The 27,623-nt window shown below is 46.3% G+C and overlaps 1 protein-coding gene across 1 annotated transcript in view; it reads left to right on the forward strand.

The window, feature by feature from the left end:
- foxj3 (forkhead box J3) overlaps window positions 1-25,783 on the forward strand; it is a 73,915-nt gene extending 48,132 nt beyond the window's left edge. The window contains exons 3-12 of the mRNA XM_079747934.1: window positions 171-245; window positions 5,456-5,539; window positions 7,339-7,440; window positions 12,134-12,262; window positions 15,490-15,682; window positions 17,907-18,464; window positions 19,572-19,661; window positions 20,622-20,813; window positions 21,304-21,402; window positions 21,669-25,783. Of these exons, the coding sequence (XP_079604060.1) occupies window positions 171-245; window positions 5,456-5,539; window positions 7,339-7,440; window positions 12,134-12,262; window positions 15,490-15,682; window positions 17,907-18,464; window positions 19,572-19,661; window positions 20,622-20,813; window positions 21,304-21,402; window positions 21,669-21,781 (1,635 nt within the window). The 3' untranslated portion in view covers window positions 21,782-25,783. The remainder of the gene's footprint in view (window positions 1-170; window positions 246-5,455; window positions 5,540-7,338; window positions 7,441-12,133; window positions 12,263-15,489; window positions 15,683-17,906; window positions 18,465-19,571; window positions 19,662-20,621; window positions 20,814-21,303; window positions 21,403-21,668) is intronic.
- Window positions 25,784-27,623: the final 1,840 nt, after the last annotated feature.

Below are 27,623 nucleotides of genomic sequence, written 5' to 3' on the forward strand. Positions count from 1 at the left end.
GGGTTTTTTTTCAGTGGAGAGCTCCTCGACCTTGATGTAAATAATAGGATTGACAGCATGATTTGACATCCAGCTCAGCTTTGTCTTCATCGCCATTGCAACCTTGTTCACCATTACTTAACGTTGCTCTCTTTCTCTGTCCCCCCACCCCCCTCCCCCTTCCTTTACAGAACTCAATACGGCACAATCTGTCATTGAACAAGTGTTTTCTCAAAGTGCCTCGCTCCAAAGATGACCCAGGGAAGGTGAGTTGACGGCTCTATTCTTTCTGATTCTATGAATTCCAACTGCTTACATTCAGGATTCTGATAAATTATCATTTTTGTGAGGAAGGGAGGGGGTGTTGAATTGCTAGAATCCACAGTTCTGACGTTGCCTTGGGCCACTATCCACGATTGCGAAACGTTCTTGTACTGTATGCTCTGTGGCGAGGGAAAAAACCCATAGTGTTAAGTTTGAGTGTCTGCCAGGTTTCTGACAGTCTGCAAATGCATGGTATGCTGATAATCTATTTTGAACCTTTCCGACCCTACAGAATTGCAGGACATTGCATGCAAACCGCTACTTATCTACAACCGCGTTGACAGTTGATGGCTTTGGGGTTGGTTTGATTTTATTTGACTAAATAAGTTTTACTTTTATCAAATAAGAGGATACAACTAAAACGCCAAATCCTGCTGTTGAAACCATAATGGAAGTTTGTCATATAAAGCAGTGTACTACTCACATCAGTTAAGTCATATCAACTATTTAAGCTACAATTTATGTTGCTGAAACTTCCAAAAGCTACCAACTTAATTCCCGTAATGCGACCCAGTTTCATGTAAAACGTGTAATAACCGCAGGACATAGATGTGATTTAATTGGATTGTGCAAGCTTGTGCAAAGTCTTCACGTCATCGGCATCAGTCTTGTTGGTGAACAAGAACAACAAGGCATATTGCATTCTAACATTCAGCTCCTCCCAGTCTACACAGTCGAAGGCTCTTCTTTCTTCTCGCTCATCCTTTGCCCTAGCGCACTATATGTTGTTGTGTTACATTGTTACACCATGGCTGATACAGACAATAGAAACATAACATTCTTTAGTCGTTAATGTTGCAAATAATATTTTCAGTCCGCAATCTGCAGCCATCCCACCGCCTGGGTTTCATAATACTGTTGCTTCTGTTCCACACCATCTTGTGTACTTGCTATTGTTAAGTCACTTGTTCTACTCTTTCTGTTTCATGGTCGTGCATTGAGTCTCAAGCCATTCGTGAGCTAATGCCATCTACAGCATCGTCTTGCGTTTCCTATTCTCCTATAGCACAACAAGCTGTCGGTGTCTTTCAACAGTATTTCTCTAATGACAATGTAACAATTGAGTGGGGTCCGTTGGGGAACCATGCACCATTCCTTTAGATTGTGTTGCAGGCGCTCACGCCCACTCACGCAATGCAGTCGGGGGGCTTTGTTTATTAAATTGTAAATGGTAAATGTTGAATGGTAAAATATATCAACATGCTTTAACTTAGTAATAATAACATGCTTATTAATAGTATTGGTATACACTATTAATATAGTATTTTTTTCTTCTTCTGGTGATCTGGCATCTGGTATAGTGCATGTGTGCTTTCCTCTGCATACTCTTGAATAGCGCTAGTGCTGCAGTGTCACCTAAAAACAATGTCACCTAAATGTTTAAATACTACTTGGTGGAGGAGCAGGGTGCATGGTAGCACCACTATTGCAAAGTTTAGGGAGAATCCTGTATGATGCATGCATATAAATTAATGAAATAACACAAATATTATTCTATACTAATGCAATTATTTAAAAATAATAAGAATTCAGCGTGAGACAAGATTTTATAAAGAAACTTTGAGTGTGAGATTGCAGGGCTGTAAGTATTCCAGCGGCAGCGCTGCACCACTGCTGCATGTAGGAGAAACAATGTATTGACTATTGACTATTTCTTAGAGAGCAACGAGCTCGGCGTCCGTTGCAGCGTTCTCTGGTGGTTCTTGATACTCTGTTATCTTGGGGCTACAACCTAGTTTCAATCTATTAAGCTCTTTTCTAGCATTATGGTTAAGGTGGGCATAGGTCGCAGCATACGCTGCACTGTGGCCCAGCCTACATCATTTCATACCAATGTCAGGGAGAACCTTGTGCAAGCTCGGGAACCCGTGCAAATAATCACGTACACACACACACGCACGCACGCACGCACGCACGCACACACACACACACACACACACACACACACACACACACACACACACACACACACACACAGCGCGCTCTTGAAGACAGGCGGAGGCATGAGGCGCTACGTGTTGTAGAGGATGGGGACTGAATGCTAATTTCATGTTTTGCTGTAATCCTCTGATATTGACACTCCTGGGAGCTGCTCCATTAAATACAAAATAATCTATTGCTGTATGGATCCCATTCCAAATGCAGGGCCAACACGCGTGCATCCTTAATGTTTAATTTTGAATTTTCCTCACTCCCCCCCCCCCACCCGTACCCCCGAAGACAACTTCAAAGAGACGCTAGCCACTCTTGATATGTTGCATCAATATTGAAATATGGCAGGAATACGAGAACTGCTGGCTGGATGAGATAGGAGATGCATGTGGCTCCCCCTCTCTCTCTCTCGCGCCGCCTCGCTCCCCCTCCGAGATGGTGTGAGCGATGGTGATTGGTGTTGTACGACAACACACCTCGTGCCTGGGAGGTGAAGAGGCGTAAGAGTAGTCGTAACACCCTCCTCCGCGCGTACTTTGACTGAGTCTCCACCGGCACAGATCCTGGAGGAGGATAACAGCGCTCTAACCAGCGGCGGGTTCACGCCATGTGTGCAAACAGAAAATGGGGAAGCGACCGTACCGGCCGGAATCCACGCAGGCCTAACGGACTGGCGCCAGCGTATGAAAATGAGCTCGGTCATCAACTGCGGCCGCAGCTGATAAAGCGAGTTATCGAGGCCCGTTGTTTAAACATCCGCCACGACGCCGGGCGTCTTTGTTTCATGTGGGGCCAGAGATGATTGCGGTTTGCCCTAGTGATGCACTCCGATGACAAACTGCGTTATGCAGCTGTACATATATATATATATATATATATATATATATATATATATATATATATATATATATATATATAAAAATAAAATTGGTGAATAATTTAGCAACTCTTTATATTGGTTTTGTTTATTTATTTATTGCTCCTTGCAGGTCCCCAGAGGGCACTGCGGGGAAATGTAGAACCCTCCCTCCCTCCCTTTCTCCCGCCCTCCTCCTAAGGGACTGAACTTAAGGATTTTTTTTTCTCCCTAATTAAAAAGAAACGCCACCCGGCCCTGCTTTTATTTATTTATTAATTTATTAATTTATTTATGTGTCTACTTTATTTATTTATTTCTTCATGTCTGCGCGGCTCCTAAGTCTCTGTCTATGTATCCTAATGGAGACCTAATTGAATCGGTTAACCCTGGCCGGTCCGTGTCAAGACAGATGCCGGGATCGCACCGGTGTGGCCGGCTTAACCTTCCCGTCGTCCTTGTTGGCGGCACGTGTGTTTGTCCACCGTTGAAAGCCTCTTGGCAGACGCACAAGGAACCTAATGAGTTTTTCCCCCTTTTTTGTGTGTGTGTGTGTGTGTGTGTGTGTGTGGGGGGGGGGGGCATGCGTGTGTGTGCGCGTGCGGGTGCATGCATGCGTTGTGTTGTTGTTTTTTTACCGTGCATTTTCTCTGTAGCCTAGATCATTACGAGAAGCCTCTTCATCTTTGCTTGATTGCGTTGTGAATAATTCTTCCCCCCCAGGAAAATGTTAATTGACCCCGAAGCCTTGGAAATATTAAAAGTTGTAATTTGGCCCCCTGAAGAATATAGGCCAGCCTGTAGGTTTTCTTTTTAACAAGCAGAGCCGGGAGTAACTAAGGAAGAGGTTTGAGGAAAAGCGTATTGTTAGCGTTAACAAGAGTGGGCCTTGGTGTATTCATTGTAAGAAATTCTTTATGTACATCTAGTGCTATGGCCCCTACTGTTGTTCCGACCATCTCTGGATGAAAATATCAATTATTCTCTATGCTAAGGAAGTCATTTTAGAGGTCCCGACTCCCGACCTCACTCACTCCAGACAATTGAGATTTTATCGGGCTTCATATGAAATATTAAAAATAAAATTTCAAACTTGTACGGCCTCAGGGTGAAGATTTCATTTTTATTTTTTTTTACAACTGTAAGCCGTGTTGCTTTTTCGCTTCGGGGGAAGAGCACCATTGAAAAATAAATTAAATGGGGCCGAATGAAGAGATAAATAATGCAGCTTGTGTATGTGGAATGCGAGCGCCAACCCTAGAGCCCGCCTCAACTCTTCCCCACTTGATTAGCTCAGACCTGAGAAGAAAGCAGCGCTAGCACTGGCAACATGCGGGGCCCGGGGGCTGGTGAGGCCGGGGTCGATGCGTCGGTCAAAGAACGGAGGACGGAGACGGGCGGTGGATGAGATGGAGGAGGAGGAGACTGGCGATGGAAAGAATGAGACCAAAAGGTTATTTCAGGAGCATTAGAAGAGAGGATTGGAGTTTAAAGAGAAACCAGGAGGTGAGGAAGAGGAGAAGGGTTGAGGAAGAGAAGAGGGCGATTGTGGAAGATGAGACCGCAGTTGAGGGAGAGGAAGTAGAGGTTTAGCAGGAGTTGGGAGTTGAGGAGAAGGAGGAGAATGTAGTTTAGGAGGCGTTGACAGGGCTGAAAGAAGGAGGTGGCATTGGAGGAAGATGTGTCGGGGGCTGAGGTTGACAGGTGCTGGCAGAGGCAAATGGTGATTGCCTTTACGACTGACAACACTTTATTCACGCGCTGAGCTGAGGAAGTTGAGCTGCGGAAAAGAGCTTACCAACTCACCACCGGCGGCTTCCGTCTCTGCTGCTGCACTTACATCAAGAGAGCCGCCGCAGAGGAGGACACACACACGCACACACACACACACACCCTGCATGTAGTGTACAGGTGCACAAGCACACACACACAAATATCCTGCGTGTAGTGTACAGGCGCACATTTACACACACACATGCACACACAAATACTCATAAATGCATCCTCACACATGCACACACTCACACGCTTACGACACACGCACATACACACACACACACACACACACGCATACGTTGACATTCTTCTGGTTAGAAGGCTTGAATCCACAGAAATGGATTGAAATCTTTGTGCGTAGAGTGTGGGCTCTGGGTTGTGTTACTGAATCTTTTTTTCATTACTTTTTCTTTTTTTTCCTACGCTCGACGCAAAGTGTCTGCTTGTGTCACGTCCTGCCGTTACGGTTCTCCTGAGCTTAGACACTTGAGTGCAGCAGCCCCCTAACATCCCAGAGACACTAAAGCTTTTGTCTGAAGCTCGGTAATGAAGCTATTGTGTGTGTCTCTCTCTGTCCTTGTTCTGCAGGGCTCCTACTGGGCCATTGACACCAACCCAAAGGAGGACGCGCTGCCCACTCGGCCAAAGAAGAGGCCTCGTTCAGGAGAGAGGGTGGGTCCACAGAGATGCACACAGCATGGATACTTTGGAGTGGCTCTCTATGTACCTGTACCGTTGCTCTCTTCAGCCCTGTCCCTCGTCTTTTGTCTTTTGTATTTTTTGCTTCTTTCAGCTTGTTTTTTGTGTATCACTATCTGTGTCTCTTGTCCCTCCTTCTTTTTCAGTTTTCCAGTCAATCTTTTACTCTCGCTCTCTCTTGCTCTTTGACTCACCCACTCTCACTCTCGCTCTCATTCTCTCTCATTCTTGCTCGCTCAAATTGTCTCTCGCTCTCTGTTTTACTCTTTCACACACACAGACACACACACACACAAACACACAGACACAGAGTTCTGCTCTTGTTATTCGTCATGCCTGCCATACGTGGACACACACTGAGGCGCACAGTGGGAGCTGCTGCCGGCTGCATGCGTCTGGGCTGCATCTCCACCCAGCTCCAGTAGCCCCGTCATGAAGCGGGCTCCTTATTAATAAACTATGCCCCAGGCAGCCATTACATACATTGCATACTGCACTCGTTTTTTTCAACAAACATCAATTAATGCAGAGCCGTGTGCACGCCAGTTCCTTTCGAGCCCAAGCCTTTGTCTTTAATTATGGATGAGTCTCTTTCAGCTGTGCTGGTTTAGTGAGCAGCTCAGATTGACCTGGCCCTGAGGCATCCCAATACACACACGCACACACACCCTTCTCCCCCATCAGTGCGGCTGAGAGACACTGACGTAAGTGTGTTCATGTACTCACACACACATGGAATCACCCTCATTAACACACATGCTAACATGCATAGTTATACCACGTAGGGCCGCTACACGTGTACTCACCCACACACACTTATCTATCCAACACCCGGTTTCGTCGTCACTGCACCACACATGCACACAACCACAGACACAGACAGACACACACACACAACTCTCATCATTATAAAAAAAAATAGAAAGGCGGTCACAGAACCACCCACAAGACCATGTGTCTGTGGGTCTGGGTTACGAGCGTTGTGTGAATATATAAAAAACAATTAAGAGGGAAAGTGAAAGGTATGGGTTGTGACTTCCATTCATGTCATGCCTGTATACCACCCCAGTGCCAGCATCCAGCCTGTCAGCCTGCTCCTCTGATGCAGCAGCAGCCTGTTGTTCATTTAGGGCTCAACAGAACAAGATGGCACCCCGCGAGAGGTGTGAGCTTGTGTTTTCAGTATGACACGTACGCAGTCTACACCCCCCCACACTCATCCCCCCCCCCACCCCCCTGATGCATGCCGTCTGCCGACAAGGTATTCCATTAGGGCGAAATGGAGAGTTTTGTGAAATCTCATTTATGTTTATCATGAATTAAAAATGGTATTGTTGGCAGCAAATCCTCTTACAGTAAGCAGTTTTGGGAGACAGGCACGGATGAGTTATCCCCCCCCCCCCCCCCTCGAAAGAGCACCTGAGCTGCTGAAAGGTGTGTGTGTGTGTGTGTGTGTGTGTGTGTGTGTGTGTGTGTGTGTTTGTGTGAGAGATAGAAAAAAGGGGTTGCTCTTCTTGGTGAACAATGCTTCAAATGTGACCTATATAAAGGTGTATCCATTGTCACTTATAATTTATTCATCTGCATAAATATTCTGTCGATGGATAGGCATCACGCACACACTTCCTCACACACAGACGCACCACATTTCTGCCTGCGGTGGGATCACCTGTATTTGATCGTTGAATAATGGCAAGTCTTTTTTTGTGTCTCTCCCTAATACCCTCCCCCCACTGCTCCTCCTCCTCTTCCTCTCCCTCTCTCCTCTGCAGGCTTCCACGCCGTACAGCCTGGAGTCAGAGTCTTTGGGGATGGAGTCTATGATCTCTGGAAGTGCCTCTCCAACGCTGGCAATCAACACTGTGACTAACAAGGTAGCTCTCTCTCCGTCTCCCTCTCAATGTCCTCTCTCTCCCTCTCCATAGCCAGCGATCCGGCATCCGCCAGCACACACCTGGCTACACCGTTGCACCTTGACCCCGCCTACTTCTCCTACCACCCACAGCACCGCATCCCTTAGACACCAGCTCTTCAGAGTCGGGGACGCACACACATACCCACACACACATACACACACACACGCATACACACGCAAACATTACACACTCATATCCACATACTCAAAGGCGGATATGCCTAAAGCTTTACTGCAGCACAGCCCACACTGAAATCGCGCATATCTGCACTGCAGCAGTCTCTCTCTGGCTATGAGTGATTTTTATCTGGATTATGACCCCTCATCTTTTGGTTTCTTATGCTATGTTTAGTTCCACACTGTAGTCAGTGCAGATGCTTGGCCTCTTTCGCGTGCTGATATGTTACCTTAAACGCACACGCGCAGATCTTCAACAAACAAAACCAGAATGGGTTGAAGCGACACGCTTCTCCGCTCGCACCCGCTGTTCACAGAAGCTGAGAGCAGGGCGCTGCGGATACATCTGCTGTCAGGGAGTGTTTGTCTGTGTGTGTGTGTGTGTGTTTCCAACACATGCTCCATGCTACAGCAATGTGGCCGTGTTGACTCTGAAACCTGATATTAGCTCGATAGCAGGCCAGAAGAGGATATTGGAGTCAAAGAATATCCCCAATGCAAAGGTCCAATAACAAAGACCGTATCACACAGCCATCGGATATCTTTGAAGCCGACTGTAAGCAAAAATGTTCGGCTCCTCGCTAAACTCTGTGAGCAGACCACGTCCATGCCATGCGGCGGACTGGAGTGTTTCGCCGCTCTGCAGTGGCTTGTTACCTGCATCTTGACACTGACACATTTGAACGACACATCCACGGTGATTAAAAAGGCTGCGGTGCATCGCTACCTCTTTGCATATATAAATGGCGGAGCGGAGAAGCTGCAGATGCCGATTTGGCTGTTGTTGGTTCTAAGTGTGCGGCTCTCTCTGAAATTCAAATAGGCTTCTTAACCCCAGGCCCTCGTCCTCTGGGCTCAGACAGGGCAGCTCTCTCTGGAGGCCCGTTTAACCAACAACAACAACAGAAAGAGTAGCTTCCTTTTCATTTCATTTCATTTTGGTGCAAACCCGATGAGGGGGAATTGGGGGGAAATCTGGGTGTTGATGGAAAGATGTGATTTGCACATGTGTGTGCGTGCATGTGGTTTGTTAAGCCATGATGGTACTCAAGTAGTGAGACTGATGTAAAGGAATGATACTGTTTTTCTCATTCTTTTTTTATTTGTGTGTGCGTGCGTGCGTGCCTCTGCACACACGCTAGCTTTGTCTGAGTGACAGCTCTGAGCTTGTAGAGCATGTCGTAGACGCAGTCGGGTGACGGGGAACCAATCGGGACAGAGGCGCGTGTTCGTTCCCATGCAAAGTCACTTACCACGGCTGCTGCCCTTGTTCTGTGAGATGGAGGGAGTTTGGTGAAGCGCACGCCAGACACAACAACGGCAGCAACCGTTACAAACTGTAGAGTCAGAGGAGCAGCAGAGAGGAGATTAAGCCTCTGGAACTGTCAGTTTAAATCCCGTTCAAATTGTGTGTGTGTGTGTGTGTGTGTGTGTGTGTGTGTGTGTGTGTGTGCGTGTGTGTGTGTGCGCGTGCGTTACAGCTGACCCGTCTTTTTTTGTGTGCTGTTTATTAGTAACAAAATCTGCTGCCGTGGCAAAAGCGAGAGACAAAGCAGAGTGTGTGGGGGGGAGGGGCTGCTCTGAGACCCCCAGACTCCACGACGAGCGCTTGTTTCTCACCGTCTTACACTGTAAACACGCTGCCAGGCCACGCCTCTTTCTGCACAGCCTGCCTTGCCAAGCCACAGGAATTCCCTCTCTCTCTCTCTCTGGCTCGCTCTCTCTTTCTGTTTTCTTCTCTTTGCACCCCCCCTTATCCACCTCCTCCTTTCTCTACCCGTTCCCTTCTCCACCCACCCTCGCTTCATTTCCCGCCTTCCAGATAGACCAATGGCAGAGGGCGTCAAGGAGGAATGCCGAAGCAACATGCCAGCAATATAGTTTTTATTGGTCAGACAGGGGAGTAGGTGTGTGTGTGTGTCTGTATGTGTGTGTGTGTGTGTATTCATGGGGGGGAGGGGGGGGTCTAGTTTAACATTGACTGTTGGACATTCCTCCAAGACTTTTCACTTCCCTTTGTAGACAGTTTTTTCTTTTCTCTTTTATTTCCTTTTTTTTTCTTTATGTCCCAGAAAGCCTTGTTCTATGCCCCCCTCCTCCTCCTATTCCTCCTCCCTCCCTCCGCTTAATGGGAATGGCTGAGATGAAAGTCCTGGCGCTGGAGTGCGATGATGAAGGGAGAAGGGGATTGTTGTTAAGTGTGTTTGCTCAGAGCCCCCCTACACACAAGCACACACACACACGTCCCTTTGCCTCGTTCCCCCTCTCTCTGTGTCCCACGGGTTGGTGAGGAGCTCTCAGGCTGAACACTGGCTGGTATTGTTGCAGACACCTGGGCCAATCCTGCTTTGATTTCATAATCCACGTAGTCTCCTGCTCCAGATTAGGCCGTCGTGTTAAAGGCACCTCTGGCTCTTTAACTTGAGTCTCTGCTAAGCGCAGCAGCAAGAGCGCTAACGCCAAACACGTTACCAAGAGAGAATCTTCTTCTTCGTGTGTGTGTGTGTGTGTGTGTGTGGTCATGTCTATGTTGGTTTGTGCACAGCTTGCAAGGGCGAGTAGAATGCTAGATAGCCTGCTAGCTAATGGCAGACACGATATCAGCATTTGCTTAAGCTGCTTTTGGTGTGTGTTTGTGTGTGCACGCCAGTGTACATGTGTGTGGGTTGGTTTGTGTGCGCATTGTGCAAATGTGAGTGGGCACCAGCTTGGCTTCGTGCGCATGCAAATCTGCTTATGTCGACGTGTGTGTGTGTGTGTGTGTGTGTGCGTGTGCGTGTGCGTGTGCGTGTGTGTGCGCGCGCATGTGTCATAAATTGGCACTGGCCTATCTGTGCATGTGGGTGAGATGCGACTGGGAGTTCATCTGTGACTGTGCAAGCTCGAGTGGGCGTCTCCTCTCTGGGGGGCCTGGCGGGCGCAGGGGGGTGGAGGGGGGGGCTTTTGTGTGGGTGTGTGTGTGTGTATCTGTGCGTGTGTGTGAGAACCACAGCACTGAGGTTTTTCCCAATCATCACACAGTGTATGGATGTGAAGCGGCAAAAATAGATTGTGGTGAGAGGCTGTTCAAGACTGAAGCTTCTTTCATGACTCCGCTACACATTTTCGTTAATATTTCGGAAGCACGCTGGTTTTGATTAGCTTGGTAGGGCTGCTTCGTCGCTCAACACGAGCGCAGGCTAAGCCCTGCTTCTTAGTTTCTCATCGGGTTGTTCTGGCTCGGTGCTGGTAACCCGGTGAAGCCCACACTGATTGAAGGAGGACTGGAGTCGACTAATGAGCTGCTCTTGAACCCCCCAATATTCCTCCTCTTCCTCCTCCTCCTCCCAAATGTTCCTTTAATCATAAGCACACGCCCATATTCCACCTCCTCCACTTGGCTGCTGGGTTCGTGACGCTGCACATTCTGCAGCCAGCCAGCGTGATCAGTCCGTAGGCTGCCAGCCCGTTCTTTGTCTGCTCGTTCTGGTAATTATTATTATTAGGCTTTTATAAAAGGCGTACGGTCATGAACCTTGAGGATGTCGACACTGATGCAGTTTGCGTCTATTCATGTCGTTTCTTGTCACATGTTTGAAGTCGTCTTAAAGGAAAATAGATACATAGTGTTCTTATTCCATGTGGATGACATTGTGCTCATCGTACAGAGTGTCCGTTGTGCTCTCTCCCCCCTCATCATTTGCTCCTAATAACGATCCACTGACTGACTAACTTTATTTTGGATGGGAGGCGAGATGGTGGTGGTGGGGGGATGTATTCGGGGAAGCGGTAGGGGAGTAAACTTTCGAGAAGGGATAATTAAGATTGTCGTTTTGAAGTGCCTCGGCTGGTTTCATAGCTCGGTGGAAAGGTCAGCGGCTCTGTAGCGCCGGAGACCTTTGTTAGCTGTCCCAAACCGGTTTGCGCTCAGTGAGCAGATGTGTCTGACACTGCCGGTGCCGTGACCTTTAGTGCTATGGATGTCCCACCCTCACCAACCTAAACAACCCACCCACCCGTCCATCCACGCACCCATCTGCCCCCCCCCTGGTTGACCATGTTGGTGTTGACTGCCTTACACAGGTGAAAATTACAGCCTGGGAAATAAGGAAACCTGGAGGAAATATATATATTTTGCTTTAACAAGTTGTTACATGCACTGCCAACACAATTACAGTGTGTGCCTGTGACATCGGCATGCACACGCACGCACACACACACACACACACACACACACACACACACACACACACACACACACACACACACACACACACACACACACACACACACACACAAATAAACTCTATGGTAAATTACACCGTTTACTGTTACATTCCAAACAACTTCCTCTCTCTAACCCCTGCTTTCTGAAGAATGCTAATGCGCTGGCAGGCTGGTTAGGCATGGCCAACCCGTGTTTGTCCCTTGCATACTGTCCAGGCATGCACACACATTTCCGAACAGAACTAATGGATGGTGGAACTGTATTCCAGGTGGCGTTGTACAACACGGACCAGGAGGGAAGCGACAGTCCACGGAGCAGCCTTAACAACAGCCTGTCGGACCAGAGTCTGGCGTCCGTTAATCTCAACAGCGTGGGCAGCGTGCACAGCTACACGCCGGTAAGACAGCGGACGGCGCTCATTTACCTGTGTTTAACCTTCATTTAGCCATGTTGGTCTGCTTTATATCTAACATATTTTACGAATGGTTAATGGTAAATAGACGGCATTTATGAATGCACTTTGGAGCCTTTGGCCACTCAAAGCACTTTACAATGAGTGCCCCACATTTCCCCCAATCACACACGTATTCATACACCGACGGGGTTGTCAACAATGCAAGAGAGCCAGCAGCCTTGCATGCCAGCTCGTCAAGAGCATTTGGAGCTCGTCGTCTTGCTTCTTGACGCTTGGATAGGATGACTCTGGGAATCTAACCGACAACGTTCCGGTCGCCAGCAAACCTTTACGACAAAAATGACGACATACAGGAAACAACACAGAACACCACATAAGCAACCTTCTTGTACACATCGAATCATTGAATCAGGCAGAGAAGAAAAAGACGTTGCCTTGACCTGCATGAGTTTTAGTCCCAGCTTTCGCCGTTGATTAAATAGTGTGTCGAGAGTGACAAGCTCCTGCTGTTGCTTCTTGTTTTGAAGCACATTTCATGACGAGGACACTGCTGCCTTCTGACATTTTATCTTTCTCTATAGCGGCGTTCAATCTCTCTTTTTAAAGTGCGACGCCTCGGTAACAACAACACAGAACTAAAAGACAACGTGGAACACAGCACATACCATATCACATTTTTTCAATGTTAACACACGGTTACGATACGTTCATATCGTGTGGTCCACTCGTTATGTCAAACTGTCCTAGTTTCAGTCAAAGTCTGCTTATAATGCACTACAAAAAAACACTATAAGAAAGGCATTCCGTATCTGAAAATAGTTATGTAATACGTCATTATTTTCTGCTCTGACCGTGGTCGGGAACACATTTCCTATCGCCGTCTCTTGTCTCCTTACATTCGCCAGCTCATGATTCACGTTTAACCCGAGCCGCACAAAGGCCTCTAAATGAACGTTGGGATGCGACGGCGTACGGCCAGACTCCGGTCCACGCGGCACGCCAGCCGCGCTCATCAAACACGGCCGCTTCAGCGCACCACACTCCTCTGTTTCATGTGATCAGAAAGGCACCCGGCGGGGGGGGGGGCTACATAGGAGCCCTCCGCCGCCTGGCAGCGGGCCGGTGCTCAGGCAGGACCTGTCTGCGTCAATGTGTGTGCAACATCAAGAAAGGACTGGGTTAAAGGAAAGAGGGGCAAGGAGCGTGGGGAGCGTGGGGAGCATGGGGGGGCAGGGGCAGGCATGCACGCTCCTTGGAAGCCAGACAAAGAAGCTGCTGCCTCTGATGTCCTCCCACCAGAGATGCCCCCGCTTTGGTGTGGTCCACCCGCATCCGAGAGGAGCTCCCCGCTGCAGGCGCCGGGCATCGATCGCCCCGACCTGATGGATGTGCTCCCTCTGTCTCTCCTTCTCTCTCTTCTCTCTCTGTCAGCCTCCCTCTGTTGCTCTCGCTCCGTCTTTCAGCAGAGGCAGACTGTCTCTCTCTCTCTCTCGCTCTCGTTCCTGCTGTCGCTTTATCCCTCTATCTCTGTCTCTCTCTATGTCTCTCTCTCTCTGTCTTTCAGCAGAGGCAGGATAGCTTTTGATATTGTCTTTCTCTCCCCCTCCCCCCTTCTTTCTGTCTTCTCTCTGTCTTTCAGCAGAGGCAGACTGTCTCTCTCTCGTGCCTGCTGTCCCTCACAAGCTCTATCCGTCTCTCTCTCTCTCTCTCTCTCTGTCTTTCAGCAGAGACAGGCTAGCTGTCTTTCTCTCCCACCCGCCCTCCTTCTCTCTCTTTCTCGCTCTTTGTCATTCAGCAGAGACAGGCTAGCTGTCTTTCTCTCCCTCCCTACCTCCTTCTTTCTCTCTTTCTCTCTATCTTTCTTTCAGCAGAGGCAGGCTTTCTGCCTCGTTCACTCGCTCACCCCAGACACTCCTGCATTGTTATATCCCTCTTCACTCTGCCAAGCGAGACTGAGAGCCACGCACTTCGACAGCATACCCACATCTACTTGCTTGGGAAAATAGAATGATTGGGGGGGGGGGGGAAACAAAAAGAAAAATATCTGAGTGTATCAGAGTGCCCAGCCAGTCTCACTATGCCAGGACCTTGGAAGAAGACCTCGACTGGTCTCGGCTTGTGCAGCATCGCAGAGCGTCGCTCTTCCTGCTGTGAACCGGCTAGACCTCACTAATTGCTGGAGGCTAGGCCTACCATCTCTGGCCCTCTCTCACAGCAGGGGGGCCGGCGCGGGTTATTGACCACCCACACAATAAATGGCCCCACCAAAAAAAAAAAAAGAGTGCTTATGAGTACAAGGCGTTGCTATTGATTTTGTTTAAAATATATTTTCGCTCTCGCACCTGAGTATCGGCTTTGTGTCTAATTGAGTCGCTCTCTCCCCTTTCTCTCTGGTGCTGGGCGAGCCAACTGGGTCTGGTGGTCAAACCCCACTCCCCTCTCTGAAGAGTGGCTGAGAGCTCTGTAGAAATCGATGAACTGTCAAACTAAAAGCATTGGTCAAACCACTTGAATGGATCGTTGTCGACTTGAGAGAGTGCGTCTTGGATTAGTATCATCTTAACGCTTTAAGACCTCCTTATCCCCATTGTCAATGAATCGGTTGGTCTTTTAATTTATTATTCATTCTTTGTTTACAATTAATAATGGAGTCCATGTGTGTGTCTGATGAACAACCAAGAAGAACTGTGAAATACTAGTAGGAAACTACTAGAAGATACCATATATTTGCTTATATGAAGCAATTGCTTTTAATTGATCAATGACTAAAACAATGATTGGGCTATCAACAATCTGTCCATCGTCCAGTGATCGTTTCACACTTCAGCACTAAGTTGAAGTTATGTGTGATGCATGGTCTCCTGAGGCAAGGGTTCTCCTGTGTATGGACATCAGTGTATTTAGAGGGGGAAGACCGTTCTTTCCTGTACTCAATAGTGATTGGTCGAATGCTCTAGCCTTAGTTTAAATGCCTCCTCATCCAGTTGTATGATGTAAGTGCAAGGGAAACCCCCCCAGGATATATACTGTAATAGATCCCTCGTTACACCTCCACGACATCTCCCTTTAAAGTCGCGTCCGGGATGCTGTAGTTTCGTACATCCTGCATCTATTAATGTAACCATACTACCCACTGCCCATTTTACAGGCCAGGTCTGATGTCCAGCAGTCACATGTGTAACCCTGTCTGTGTCCGGGCTTGTCTCCAGGTGTCCAGCCTTCCAGAGCCCGTGTCCCAGTCCATGGGCCTGCAGCAGCAGGCCCAGCAGCAGGCCCAGCAGCAGCCTCAGTACAGCATGCCGGAGAGGGACAAGCAGCTCCTCTTCTCGGACTTTGAAGATCTCAGTGCCTCCTTCCGCAGCCTTTACAAGTCCGTCTTTGAGCAGTCCTTCAGCCAACAGGGTGAGGGTCTTCTAAACGAACAAAGCGTCATTTATCAATGGGAAGCACATTGCGGCGTGTATATTTTGTAAATATGTAATAATGATTGCATATATATTTCTTTCATTAGAGCGGCGTAAAAATTAAGTGTTTTAAATCAATTTTGCCCAGGGAACACGTTGGGACAAGATAATTTACAAAATAATTCAACCTGAGGGTGGTGTGTGTGTGTGTGTGTGTGTGTGTGTGTGTGTGTGTGTGTGTGTGTGTGTGTGTGTGTGTGTGTGTTTCCTGCCGATTGAGGATGAGGAGGCTCCTTTGGGACTAATTATGTTGGCTGAGTTCAGCGAGCAGGTATTTAAAAGACATTCTGGGCTATAGTGCAAATCCATGGAGTATGTTTTGCTGCGCCACTATCGGAGCAGGTGGAAAATCCTCACATTTAATTTTTTTGAAAAACAACCTTTGATATTGCTGTAGTAGTAGAAGTACATCAGTGTATTTCAGGATAGTGTCATGGTGTGTGTGTTAACGTGGCGGAATGTGCGCACACACATAAACACACACACACACACACACACACACACACACACACACAAGTATACGGATACATTAACATGTCCTTATCTTGTGCATGCTGGGGAAGATTGAGTCAGTTTCATCAAAGACGACGTTGAAAGGAATCTCGATGTGTTGGAATGACAGCTCCCTGTCGCTCCTATGTTAATGTCTATGATGATGCAGGCCTATCACACAGGAACGGTGGGTTGCCACTCACCCAAAGCCCGACTGTTCTGTCCTGTTCTAAGCAACGGCAAGAAAAGCCTTTTGCTTTATAATTTGATTGACTGATAAACACGGGCCACTCGAAAAGCTCGAGCCGCGCAGACGAAACACTTTCTTGTCTAACCTACTTTCACAAATCAAATGCATTTCATGCTAATGCCTTCAAAGCACTGCCCTCCTTTAATCTACCATCTATGTTTCATTAGTTGAAAGTTGTTACCTTTTTTCATTTTTTATTTTGTACTATTTTTGTATTTTGCACGCCTCATACAAGTGAAATCTCTTCGCAGGACAAGCCCTAGCAATTAAAAAGCGTAAATAATCGGGCGAGGGGATTTCACACTCTGCCCGCCGTAGACAGTGAGCTAATTCACCGGCTTTGATAATAGGTAATGAGCTTGCATTATTATTCTGGGGCCGCGTTAATTGCTTTCTGTATTTCCCCCGTTGGACAATGGGCTTTCGGCGGCGATAAGAGATGCACCTTTGTCACCCCTGCCGTGAGTGTTGCGCGCCGATTGCGGAGGATTGGCGGCGGGCAGGGGCTGGAGCGCGGCTCTAAAAGCACTCCAGCGAAATGGGTTTAGCGTGCCAAAGCCCTGAAGGACGCTAGGAGGGGGCTCTTTAGGCCAACCCTCTCTCTGTCTCTGTCTCCCTCTGTCTCCCTCGGTGTCTCTATCTGTAAACTCTCCCTCTGTCGCTTTGTCCCCCTTTGTCTCTGACTGCTGTCTCTCTCTCTTTCTTTCACTCTGTCTCGATCGCTCTCTCCGTCTCTCCCCTCTCAATGTGTCTATGTGCTCTCTCTCTCTCTGTCTCTGTGTTTTGTGTGTGTTTCTCTCTCCCCCTCGCTCCCTGTATGTCTTTGTCTCTCTCTCTCTCTCTCCCTCTCACTCCCTGTGTTTCTCTATCCCTTTCCCTCTCTCATTGTGTGTCTGACTCTCGCCCTGGCTCTGCTTGGCTGATTGCCGTTGGGATTGCAGATGTATGTGCTCTTCCCGCTAAGTTCGCATTTCACAAATGATCGGGAGGGATCAAAGATGAGAGTTGAGCTCAGCCAGCGACGTGATGGACTGTAAAGAAATGGAAGGGGGGGGGGGAATAGAGGAGAAAGGGTAGAAGGAGCGAGTTTGATGACAGCCAAGGCTTGTTAGACACTAGGAATGCTGAGTCACTCCCTCAGCTGCTGCAGCAGGGCTGCTGCTGCTCTCTATTGTGTATCTATCTCCACTGAACTGGGGAAGCCCAGTCCAAATGCTTTTAATAAGACGCTAAAACAAGAACAGTAGACTGGGTGTGGGTTTTTTGGAGTGGTTTGTCAAATAGAGCTGGCCTAACCCAGCAGTGCACTTGGTTCTGGCCCTAAGTCCGCTGCACGGTGTGCTTGCCTCTACTAGCGAGGGAGCACCGTGTGTGTGTCTGTGTGTGTCTCCTGACCCCGTGCACCCTCCTCCACCTCCAGGTCTGATGGGCATGCAGTCGGAGTCCCCCCAGCAGACCCACAACTCCTGCTCCTACCAACACTCCCCTGGCGGCGGCGGCGGCGGCGGCGGCGGCGCCATCAGCACCCAGAACAACCTGTCCAACAACCACCCCAACAGCCACGCCAACAGCCACCCCAACAGCCACCCCAACAGCCACGCCAACAACCACACGGCGGCCGGCACCCAGGTCCCCCTCTCCCACCCGGGCCACGGCTCTCCGCACGCCCAGCACCTCTCCCAGCACGCCGCCGCCCTCAACCAGCACAGCCAGCACAACCAGCATCCGCACCAACACCAACAGCACTCCCAGCACGGGCAGCACCCCACCCAGCACGGGCAGCACCCCACCCACGGCCAGCACCCCACGCACGGCCAGCACCCCACGCACGGGCAGCACCCCACCCACGGGCAGCACCCCACCCACGGGCAGCACCCCACCCACGGGCAGCACCCCACCCACGGGCAGCACGGCCAGCAGCACCAGAGCCTCTCCCACCAGCCCCATCCTGCCCAGCAACAGATGGCCTGCAACCCGGGTAAGACCTGCGCCCCCCGTCGACCTGCGGCCCCCGTGCCCCCCCCCCCCCCCCCAATCTCCCTTCATACCTGCGTACACCGCCCACCCTGTGTGTTTGTTCCTGCACCTGTGTCGGCGGATGTCTTTGTTCCATGAGGGCGAAAACGGGGCGACGTTGGAAATATATATATAGTTATGGATTTTATGGCTACTTGTTTGGATAGATTCGATGGATGTGTTTAGTTCGGTCCGTATTTTGTCCCCGTGTGAGGCTTTATCTCGTCAGCACAACATAACTACTCCAGTTCTCATTCATTTGGTGCTCATGGTGGAAGACCAAAAAAACGAAATATCCTATCACTATCAATATCAATTTCATGACAATCTGTTAGAGAAATATGGTCTTTATTGGTGCCCTGATATCACTTTGGCCTTTAATGACCTAGGTCTTGGACACACAGAGGCACACAAAGAAAGTAAACATGTTTCAAGAGAGGATTGGGATGAGTGTTCATTAATATTGGGTTTTGAATGCTGATCGGGGGTAAATCTCCCCTGCTTTGTGTTTTTGTGTGTGTGTGATGAGAACAAAGCAAAGCTGCAATCCCACACCAAGCAAATCACTGGAGTCCACTGGCACCTCCTGGTGGCCAAACAACACTACGCCAGTATTTTTAAAATCATAAAAGGAAAAAGTATAATAATATGAGCCATTTAGTGGAGGGTTTTGTCCAGGGTGACTCGCAGGACAGCGAGTACATACATTCTCTTTGGATTAAATAGGATTAGCAAATAATGAAAGCATAATTAACTGATTTAGAAAAATGCACTAGGTCACCAACCACTAAATGATTATGTATTAAAACATTAAAACACATGAACAATTATTTTTGTTATGTTCTGTTCATGTGTTTAGCCTCAAAATGAAATGTCACTTTGAGAGCCAATCCTAGAACAACAGCCATGTTTACAGCCCCAGGGCTGTGCTTTCAAACAAACAAGTTTACCCCATCCCTACAGTAATCCCCACAGGTAACGCTGGGAGCACTATTGAATGTAGAGACATGCACTGGCCATTCTGATAGATCATGTGTGTCTGTGTGTCTGTGTGTCTGTGTGTGTGCAGACTGGTACCCCAATCTAGACGCACTGAAAGAAAGCTGTCGGATCGCCAGCAGCTACAACTGGGCGGATGTTGACCTCTCACCTTTCCAAGGTGCGCATCTCAGATCCATTTCCCCTTTTATGTATTTCTTGCATCACTCCAACGCTAAAAAACGACGGCATTTGCTAGGAGGAAGGATTTCTTAACCACACAAACGCGCATCTCATTGAGTCACCTAGGAACAGGTCTCTCAAGACATACCAGTGGCTTGCAAAATTTCTTTGAACGCCACCGCGTTCATGTCAATAATATATATTCTGCCGGAAACGTAACAGCCGATTGCAATACATAGCAGCCGATTGCAATACATAGCCTAAACCTGCCCTGGATCTCGGTGTAGGCTGGAGCCTTTATAGAAAAATGTGTGCAAGACACTAGACTGTCCTAAGAGACCGAGGAACCAAAGCACTGTACAGTCTGCGTACTGAGCGTGCTCAGAGCCGACACACTGCTCTGGACCAGTACGTGATTGAGTGCTGCAGTGTTAACTGTAAAGTTGATTAAGAGTTTAATTAAACAGAGCTTTTCAATTAAATCACTGGCGCCTTTCAGTTTAATTACCAAAACATCAAGCTCAGCAGGTCAGTTTATCCAATTAGAGTCTAGGATTGCAAGGTAGGATGTTTTAAATATCACACACAAAAGGGTAATGAACTTAATGAATTTATACACACTTCAGATTTATTAGCAGTGGATCGAGGTGTTTATGGATCTCATTGTGCCATCACACTGTCTCTGTGCTTTGAGATGCATTTTCTTTTTACTATTTCGTATTCTGTCTGATGAAAAACCACCCAAGAAGAAAAATGCTTTCCCAGACAAAGGAATAATAAGCCGACGCTGATTATGTGAGTGTGTGTGTGTGTGTGTGTGTGTGTGTGTGTGTGTGTGTGTGTGTGTGTGTGTGTGTGTGTGTGTGTGTGTGTGTGTGTGTGTGTGTGCGTGAGCTTGTTTTTATTGTTCCTAATTTGCATATATGCCTGTGTGTATGTGCAAACGTGCACAACGCAGGTTTGAAGGAGAGCATGAGACAAGCGGAGCTGAACAACTGGTCCTTGGAGCCCACTCAGATAGCAGACCTCTGCTCATCCATCAACCAATTCTTTGCCCGCACTGGCGTGATCCAGCCACAAGGGGCAGTGCAGCCCCCTGTGTGCCATGGCGCCATGCACTCCACAAAACCCAGTCAGCACCTCAACACAGGTAATACCTGACTCTTTGATATCTTCACCTAGCTACACAGTGATGGACATGTTAATCTGTTTCCTTTTCAGATGTTAATCGGCTATCTGAAAAAATAAGGTCATGTTCTTTCTGTCACTTTCTATAATGGAATGTAACATAAATAACTTTCTGTGATGTTTCACCACTGGTTGTTCATCATTCCTGGTTAATCAGTAATCTGCCCTTCAACAAGTGTAGCAATACAAAGAGCACGAGTATTGGCTTATCATTTTGAGATCCGGTTAAAGGTTAGAAGCTATGGGCAGCAGGGGCTGAGTCGGTAGAGCTCGTTGGTTCCATCCCTGGTTCCATCCCTGGTTCCATCCCTGGTTCTAACCATTTTGAACAAGAAAATAGCAGAAGAATAGTCATTTTTACAGTGTCAATCTGGCTATATACGATTTTGTTTTTCTACGATTTTAACATGTTTGCTTACACACTAGTGTAAACCTGCCGTTGTTCTCAACAGGGAACCTGTACATGGACTCCAGACAGAGCATGTCTATGATGGGCCCACCTGGCTACCCCCACATGACGCCCATGAGCAGCCCAGGAGCCGCCATGACAGGTGGGCGCGGGTGCCACGATTCCTAAGTGCATCATCCATTGCACCTTATTTTCCATATCTCATCATCCATAGCTCTTTAACGCAACCACGGCGACTTATCATGAGGACTCATAACTTCAAGATGACTGTGTTGTATCTTAAGTTTATACTTAACGCTTTTTCTCTCTCATTCTCTCCCTTTGTCTGTCCCTCTCACAAATGTGTGTTCTGTGCCTCTGTCTCTCTCTGTATCTGTGTGTCTCTCTCTCTCTCTCTCTCTCTCTCAGGCCATCACACTCAGATGAACCAGCAGCACATGATGCCGAGCCGGAACTTCCCCATGCACCGCATGCAGGCCGACGACATCCAGGACGACTTTGACTGGGACTCCATCGTTTAACCCCCCCCCCCCCCCCCCACCTTTACCCTTACCCTGACCCGTCTCCCCGCTCCACCTCGCCTCCTGCTCCTGCGCCTCCCTCTTCCAGAAAACGAGGACCGGGGAGACAGGAGGGGAGGCGTGGCGGAGGAGACGGAGGTGAAAGCCACAGGCTGAGCTGAGCAGCCGCACGAGAGCGGGGTGCGGCGAGGAGCCACTCCTCTTGGACAGGGGGAATTTCGGACATTTTCTGACCTTGAAAGACAGAGAGCGGGAGAGAGAGAGAACCTCAGAGTCCTGACAATTTTTTAAACAAAGAAACATCGAAAAAAAAAACCTACAAAAAAAAAACCATAAAACGACAAAATAAAAGAAATGAATATTGTTACTTTGAAGACAATCATCATCCCGGCGGTGGACTTGTTTAAAGTGATTGCTTACGTACTTGTTTTAAAGGAAAGCGGCACACGTTAATATTCAGTCTGAGTAAAGAAGAAAAAAAGAAAATACAAAAACATGTGCTCCTCTGCCCTCCGGCCCCCCAGCCCTCTTCCTGCCCCCCCCCCCCCCCCCCCGCCTGTTTTTAACTGTTGTGTGATTTGAGTGACTGGTTACGCTTGTAAAAAAAAAAAAAAAAAAACGTGAAAAAAAACCCTCCTTGTGTTAACCTTGACCTCACCTGCCTCTTGGATTTGCCTCTTTTTAAGAAAACAACATCAAAGGAAATATGTGTTTTTGGGGGTGACAAATGCATCCACCAAACCTCCCCCTCTTCTCGACCGCCCCCCTCCCCCACACAAATGGGGATTGAGTTGGTTTGATGATGGGTTTACAGTGACTGATCTTGTGAACAGGGTGTTCAATGTGCTTTCAAAAGGCTTTGATATATATATATCCATATATATGGTAAATTAAAGAGACAACCATATACTTAGTAACCGCTACTTCAAGGTATGCTGGATACAGCTGACCGTTGGCATATACTGGCAGTATTTCCTTCTTTGTCTTCAGTATCTCTCAGAGTCGGTCTGGGTTGTTTGAAGAGACTGGTCTCTTCAGTAAGAAGTCTGCAGTCCGCATTATTTAAAGGTGCTGTCGGGAAGATTCAGGAGCTGTAATTTGAGTTTAGATTCATTAGTTAATTAATTAATGGTATGCCACAGCCATCCCTCAGCTATTAGTGAGTGAAATGCTCTGTGCAAATACCTGTGTCTGTATGAGCCAGTTTAGATTTTACACTGCTCCCAGCTCATTTAAATCAGGGACTCTCTTCCCTGATTGGATCAAGGTATCCATCTCACCTGTCACACAAGTGGGTGAAGTCAAAACTTCTGAAAGGCAGGGGGAGGGAAGGAGCAGAGAGGGATGGGACTCTTGGGTTTAGTAAAAAGAAAAAATCTAGATCTTGCGATTTTATGTTCTGCTCTGTCTCTTTACAATGAGTGGATCCTTCCTACAGCATCTTTAACCCTGAGAAGATAAAAATAACCTTTTTACCAAAGCCCATTTGCTAAACATAAGAACGGACGTTGGTTGTAAGGTATGTGAGAATCCCTTGGGAACGACGGTTTATTGTTTAAATGTTGTAAGTCATTGATAAAAAATGCCAAACAATGGAATAATAGTTGAATGATAAGGGCTGGAAAGAGGAGTGATTAGTAAACTAGGTTTAAAGACGAACCAAACACTGAAATCCAACCTAACCTAACCAAACCCCCAATCGACGATTCAAAGCGAAATATTATCGGCGGGTAATATTACCTGACACAATTTCAGCCAATCAGAAAGAGCTGTGCCTCTGGTTCGATTGTAATGTTGTTTGCTCTTAAAGATCCTGTAAGACCCGGTGAGGACACAACTGGGGATCACTGAATATATGGTTGATGAGAAAGTGGTCTGTAAGATCTGGAATAACCTTTCATTTGTTCAATGTCTGTATGTAATTGATCACATGCTTCTACTGTTCATGTGTTATGGTCACATCTGAGAGGTAAATTACAGCGACATCCCTTTTCCCACTAAAGAAATTGTGTGTTGTTATGATTGATGTGTTCATATTTAGCTAATGTACAATCATTGCAACATACAGAATGTGAGTCTTGATACAGTGTGTGTGTGTGTGCGTGTGTGTGTGTGTGTGTGTGTGTGTGACTGAATTTTGTCATTTGTTTTGTAATTCAAAAGGGTTTCTTTGATGGTGACAACTGTTTCTATGCTATCTGTGAGCACAAATCAGATGGATGAAAGGTTTGAAAAAATGCATCTTTTTCTTCTCTTTTGCAAATGTGGGAAAAGTGCGCATTAACAGCAAGGCGAGTGGCAGGGCTGGAAAACCTGTCATGATCACGTCCCGGTAGTGCACGGGGCCTCAATCAATAGCTCCAGCTGGATGGCACCAAGTGTTTTATACGCTCTTTGCACACTATCAGTAACCTCTTACTTTTATCCCTCCATAATACGTATGTTAGCAAGTGAGAGACTGCCCTAGTCACAATAGTTCTCATCTATGGAAGACAATCATGATTTTATTTTTGAATTATGTTTTTAAATCGACACATTGTTGTTCATTTAAGGAAGGCACTTTTTAGGTCCAATGCTTGGTGTATTTTAATGGAACCATCATTTCGGAGCAGATATAGAGACAACTATGACCTAAAATCATGCCGGTGGTAATACAGCCCTTCTGATTGACAGAATCCAGCTGTAGGCCTACTGTGGCAAGTTTTCTGCAAGGAGTATAATGTCAAAGACAGATTTTAAGCTAAGGTTGACTTACGTTATTTTGTTGTGTTTAATTCAGCTCTTCATGCATTTGACCCAGCATTTGAGTCGTTATACTATCTTGTCTTTAGTTCTTTTTTTAATAACTGTTGATCAACGTTTTTTTTCTTTTTCACTGCCAAAATGTAATTCTCAGACACTTTCAACCATATTTTGTCGGTTGACTTGGCAAAACCTTTAAGGATTATTCTCATTAAGTCACTAAAATGTGGGTGTAGCAGTCATGTCCACCAACGGACTGCACTTTGGAAAGATGAGGAATTATAATATTACGGAAAATTATAATGTATATAACCTGGAAACTGTGGACAAAAAAAGGAAAATGGGAGTATCTTGTCAAACTTGGTCCATTTTCGCCGGGTGAAGCTAATCGACAAGCAGAGCACATGGGAGGATTTAAGTAAATGTGACGAAAAGGGAAAAGCTAAGACAAAGACTGGAATGCAATCAAATGATGTGTTATTTTAGTTGTGTGTGTGCGAATGTGTGCTTGTGTGAGAAAATTTGGTTCCATAACATAACACACTTAAAAAAATAAATAATATTTTAGTTATATTATCCAGCTGAAGTTGTACCTGCCAGAGAGATTACAATAAGTTGGGGAAAGAAACGAAGAAACAAGAAACAAGGCCTTGTTACAATGTCGGAGAGAACTGCCAACAAGTACTGCTGATTGAGGCCTATTTTATTCAGTGCTGGTGTGATGTAGTGCTTCTTGTAAATAGATGTCTTTTCAATCATCCCGTTTTTTCCCCTCCTTGGGGTGGGGCATCAAGGTGAGGGGTGGGGTGTATTCAAGAACGAGAAGAGGGTTTAAAAAAAGTAGAATATTTTGTTATTGTCCAGACAGAGGGTGACACAGTATGTATATATCTATATTGTATATATGTGATGAAAATGCGTTGGCTTTTTGTGTGACACTACCTTTTACCTGTACTATGGTTCTACATTCAGTGTTTCAATGTTGATAATATATATTTTTGTTTGTTTTTTTTTGATTTTGTCTTTGTCATTTCTCGTATTTGTTATTTTTTTGTTCAGTTTTTTCCCTCGTTTATCTTGTTTTTGTCCTTTTGGTTATTGCACGGTTTATTACTTTTGCTGTCCATTGAGGTGACACAGCTACTCTTTGTATTGGTTTAGTGCTATAAATAATTCAAGTGTTATTAAAATTGTCGATACCACCGCCCATCCCGCCCCTTTCCCCAATATGCATGAATGGCACTTAAAGAAATAAAATATGTTAACTTCACTGTGGAATATTGTGTGGTTCAGAAGCTTATTTAACAGAGTTAACAAATGGGAAGGGCAGACATAGCGCTTTTTCAAACAATAAATCATTTCCCTGTAGAGTTTAATTTGGTCCCTTATGGCTTATATTGCTATATCACTTATTTCCATAATATTATTTTGAAACACACACACAAATTACAATTGGCCGATTGCCATCTTTTCTTCACGATTTGATTGAATTGTGGAACTGTAATCAAACCACAGAATCGTGGCGTAGGGTTTGTTGCTTCCCTTGGTCCAGAGCTGGCCACCTTCTCTCCACCTGCTAAAGTCTACGTTACACTAGTCCCTTTCCACAGGGATGACTCAGGAGAGCTGCGATCCTTTAATAGCTGCGTCTGGATCATCAGCAAGCTATTCCCCAGTCAGCTCCCCGGGGAACGCTCTGCCCCTCGTCACCCAATCCGCATGCTTTACATGGTACAAGTATTTGGTATCTCTCTCGCTCTGTATGCCTCTTTTTTCAGACATTTTCCAATGATACAAATATTTAGTGCAGACTTTTTTTAGAATGCAGTCTAGAATAATACAGACAGCTATGTTTTTTTTACATGTTAACAGCATCCTGTTAATGTCTAAAGCATTCTGTAAATCATATAGGGAAATATCAAAATGGTATACCCAATTTACTACTATAAATTTTACTTTTTGTCTTGAGCCACCATAAAACAATAACTAGTATTATCGATAACACTCTTATTAGTTCATGAACATATAAATCAACTGAATGTGGATAACCCAAGCCTTACTTTAGTGGTCTATTACGAGTTGAGGGACAAACTGAAGCCAGTCGAAAGCGTAACTCAAACCGTGGTGCAGGAATTCATCTGTAGTAATTAAACTTAACCTCTAACATCTGAAGCAGATTCAGAATAATTAATATTGGATGAGAAGTATTCCGGAGAAATTTCATCTTAAACTAGAGCTGAACAGAAGTGCCCCCTAGTGGTCTTTATCTACAACTGACCATGATCCCCTTCCCTGGGGCAGTTTCGCCTTTATGTTTCCCTTTTCTTTTTTCTTTTTTCAAAAGCAGAAGTACATAACATTATAAATAACTTGTAGAGCTCTATTACGAAACATCAGTTAGTCAGACATTTTTAATAACGTAGGGCTTTCTTGTGTCCCTATTAGATGTATTAATTTGGGAGGTTGTGACCAGGGAAATACATTGAGGAGATAAGCGCACATCACCTTGATCCGAGGACATCTTTAAACCAAAAGTGACTTAACTAATCATACCAATATTTTTAATTCAAGATATTACAGTGAGAGTTGCTTTAAAGAATGTGCTAAGTAACATAGTAAAACCGACCAAATAGTTTTTTTAAAAACCACGCTATGAGGTTGTTTGCGGTAGTAGAGCAGCCCCTAGTGGTCCAAGGCTGGTCACTACAAGTTATACAGGCTTGGCCTTACCCGGGATACAGTATATTGTATGGTATGTGGCAGACATTTAAGATATTTGGAAGCATTTTAATACCTACCACTTACAATTCCAAGTGAACAGTCACATACTCACATTTGACAAAATGTGGCTTAATCAATAATCAGTCTAGTTTCGAAATCTAAACATACTGTTATTGTTGTTATATTTTTGTTCTAAACTCTTTGTCTTGAGTATGTATGCTGCTCATCTTGCAATGCTACTACATTTGAATATAATTAATATAAGCCTATATGTTTAATTTTTCATAAAGATGTAGGCCTACCTATTCAGGTTTACATTTGCGCCATTAAATCTGTAATTAAATCACACTGTCCCATGTGGTTTTTGCCAATTTAATCT

The sequence above is a fragment of the Pollachius pollachius genome (assembly GCF_949987615.1).
Source record: "Pollachius pollachius genome assembly, chromosome: 12".
In the NCBI taxonomy this organism is placed as follows: Eukaryota; Metazoa; Chordata; class Actinopteri; order Gadiformes; family Gadidae; genus Pollachius; species Pollachius pollachius.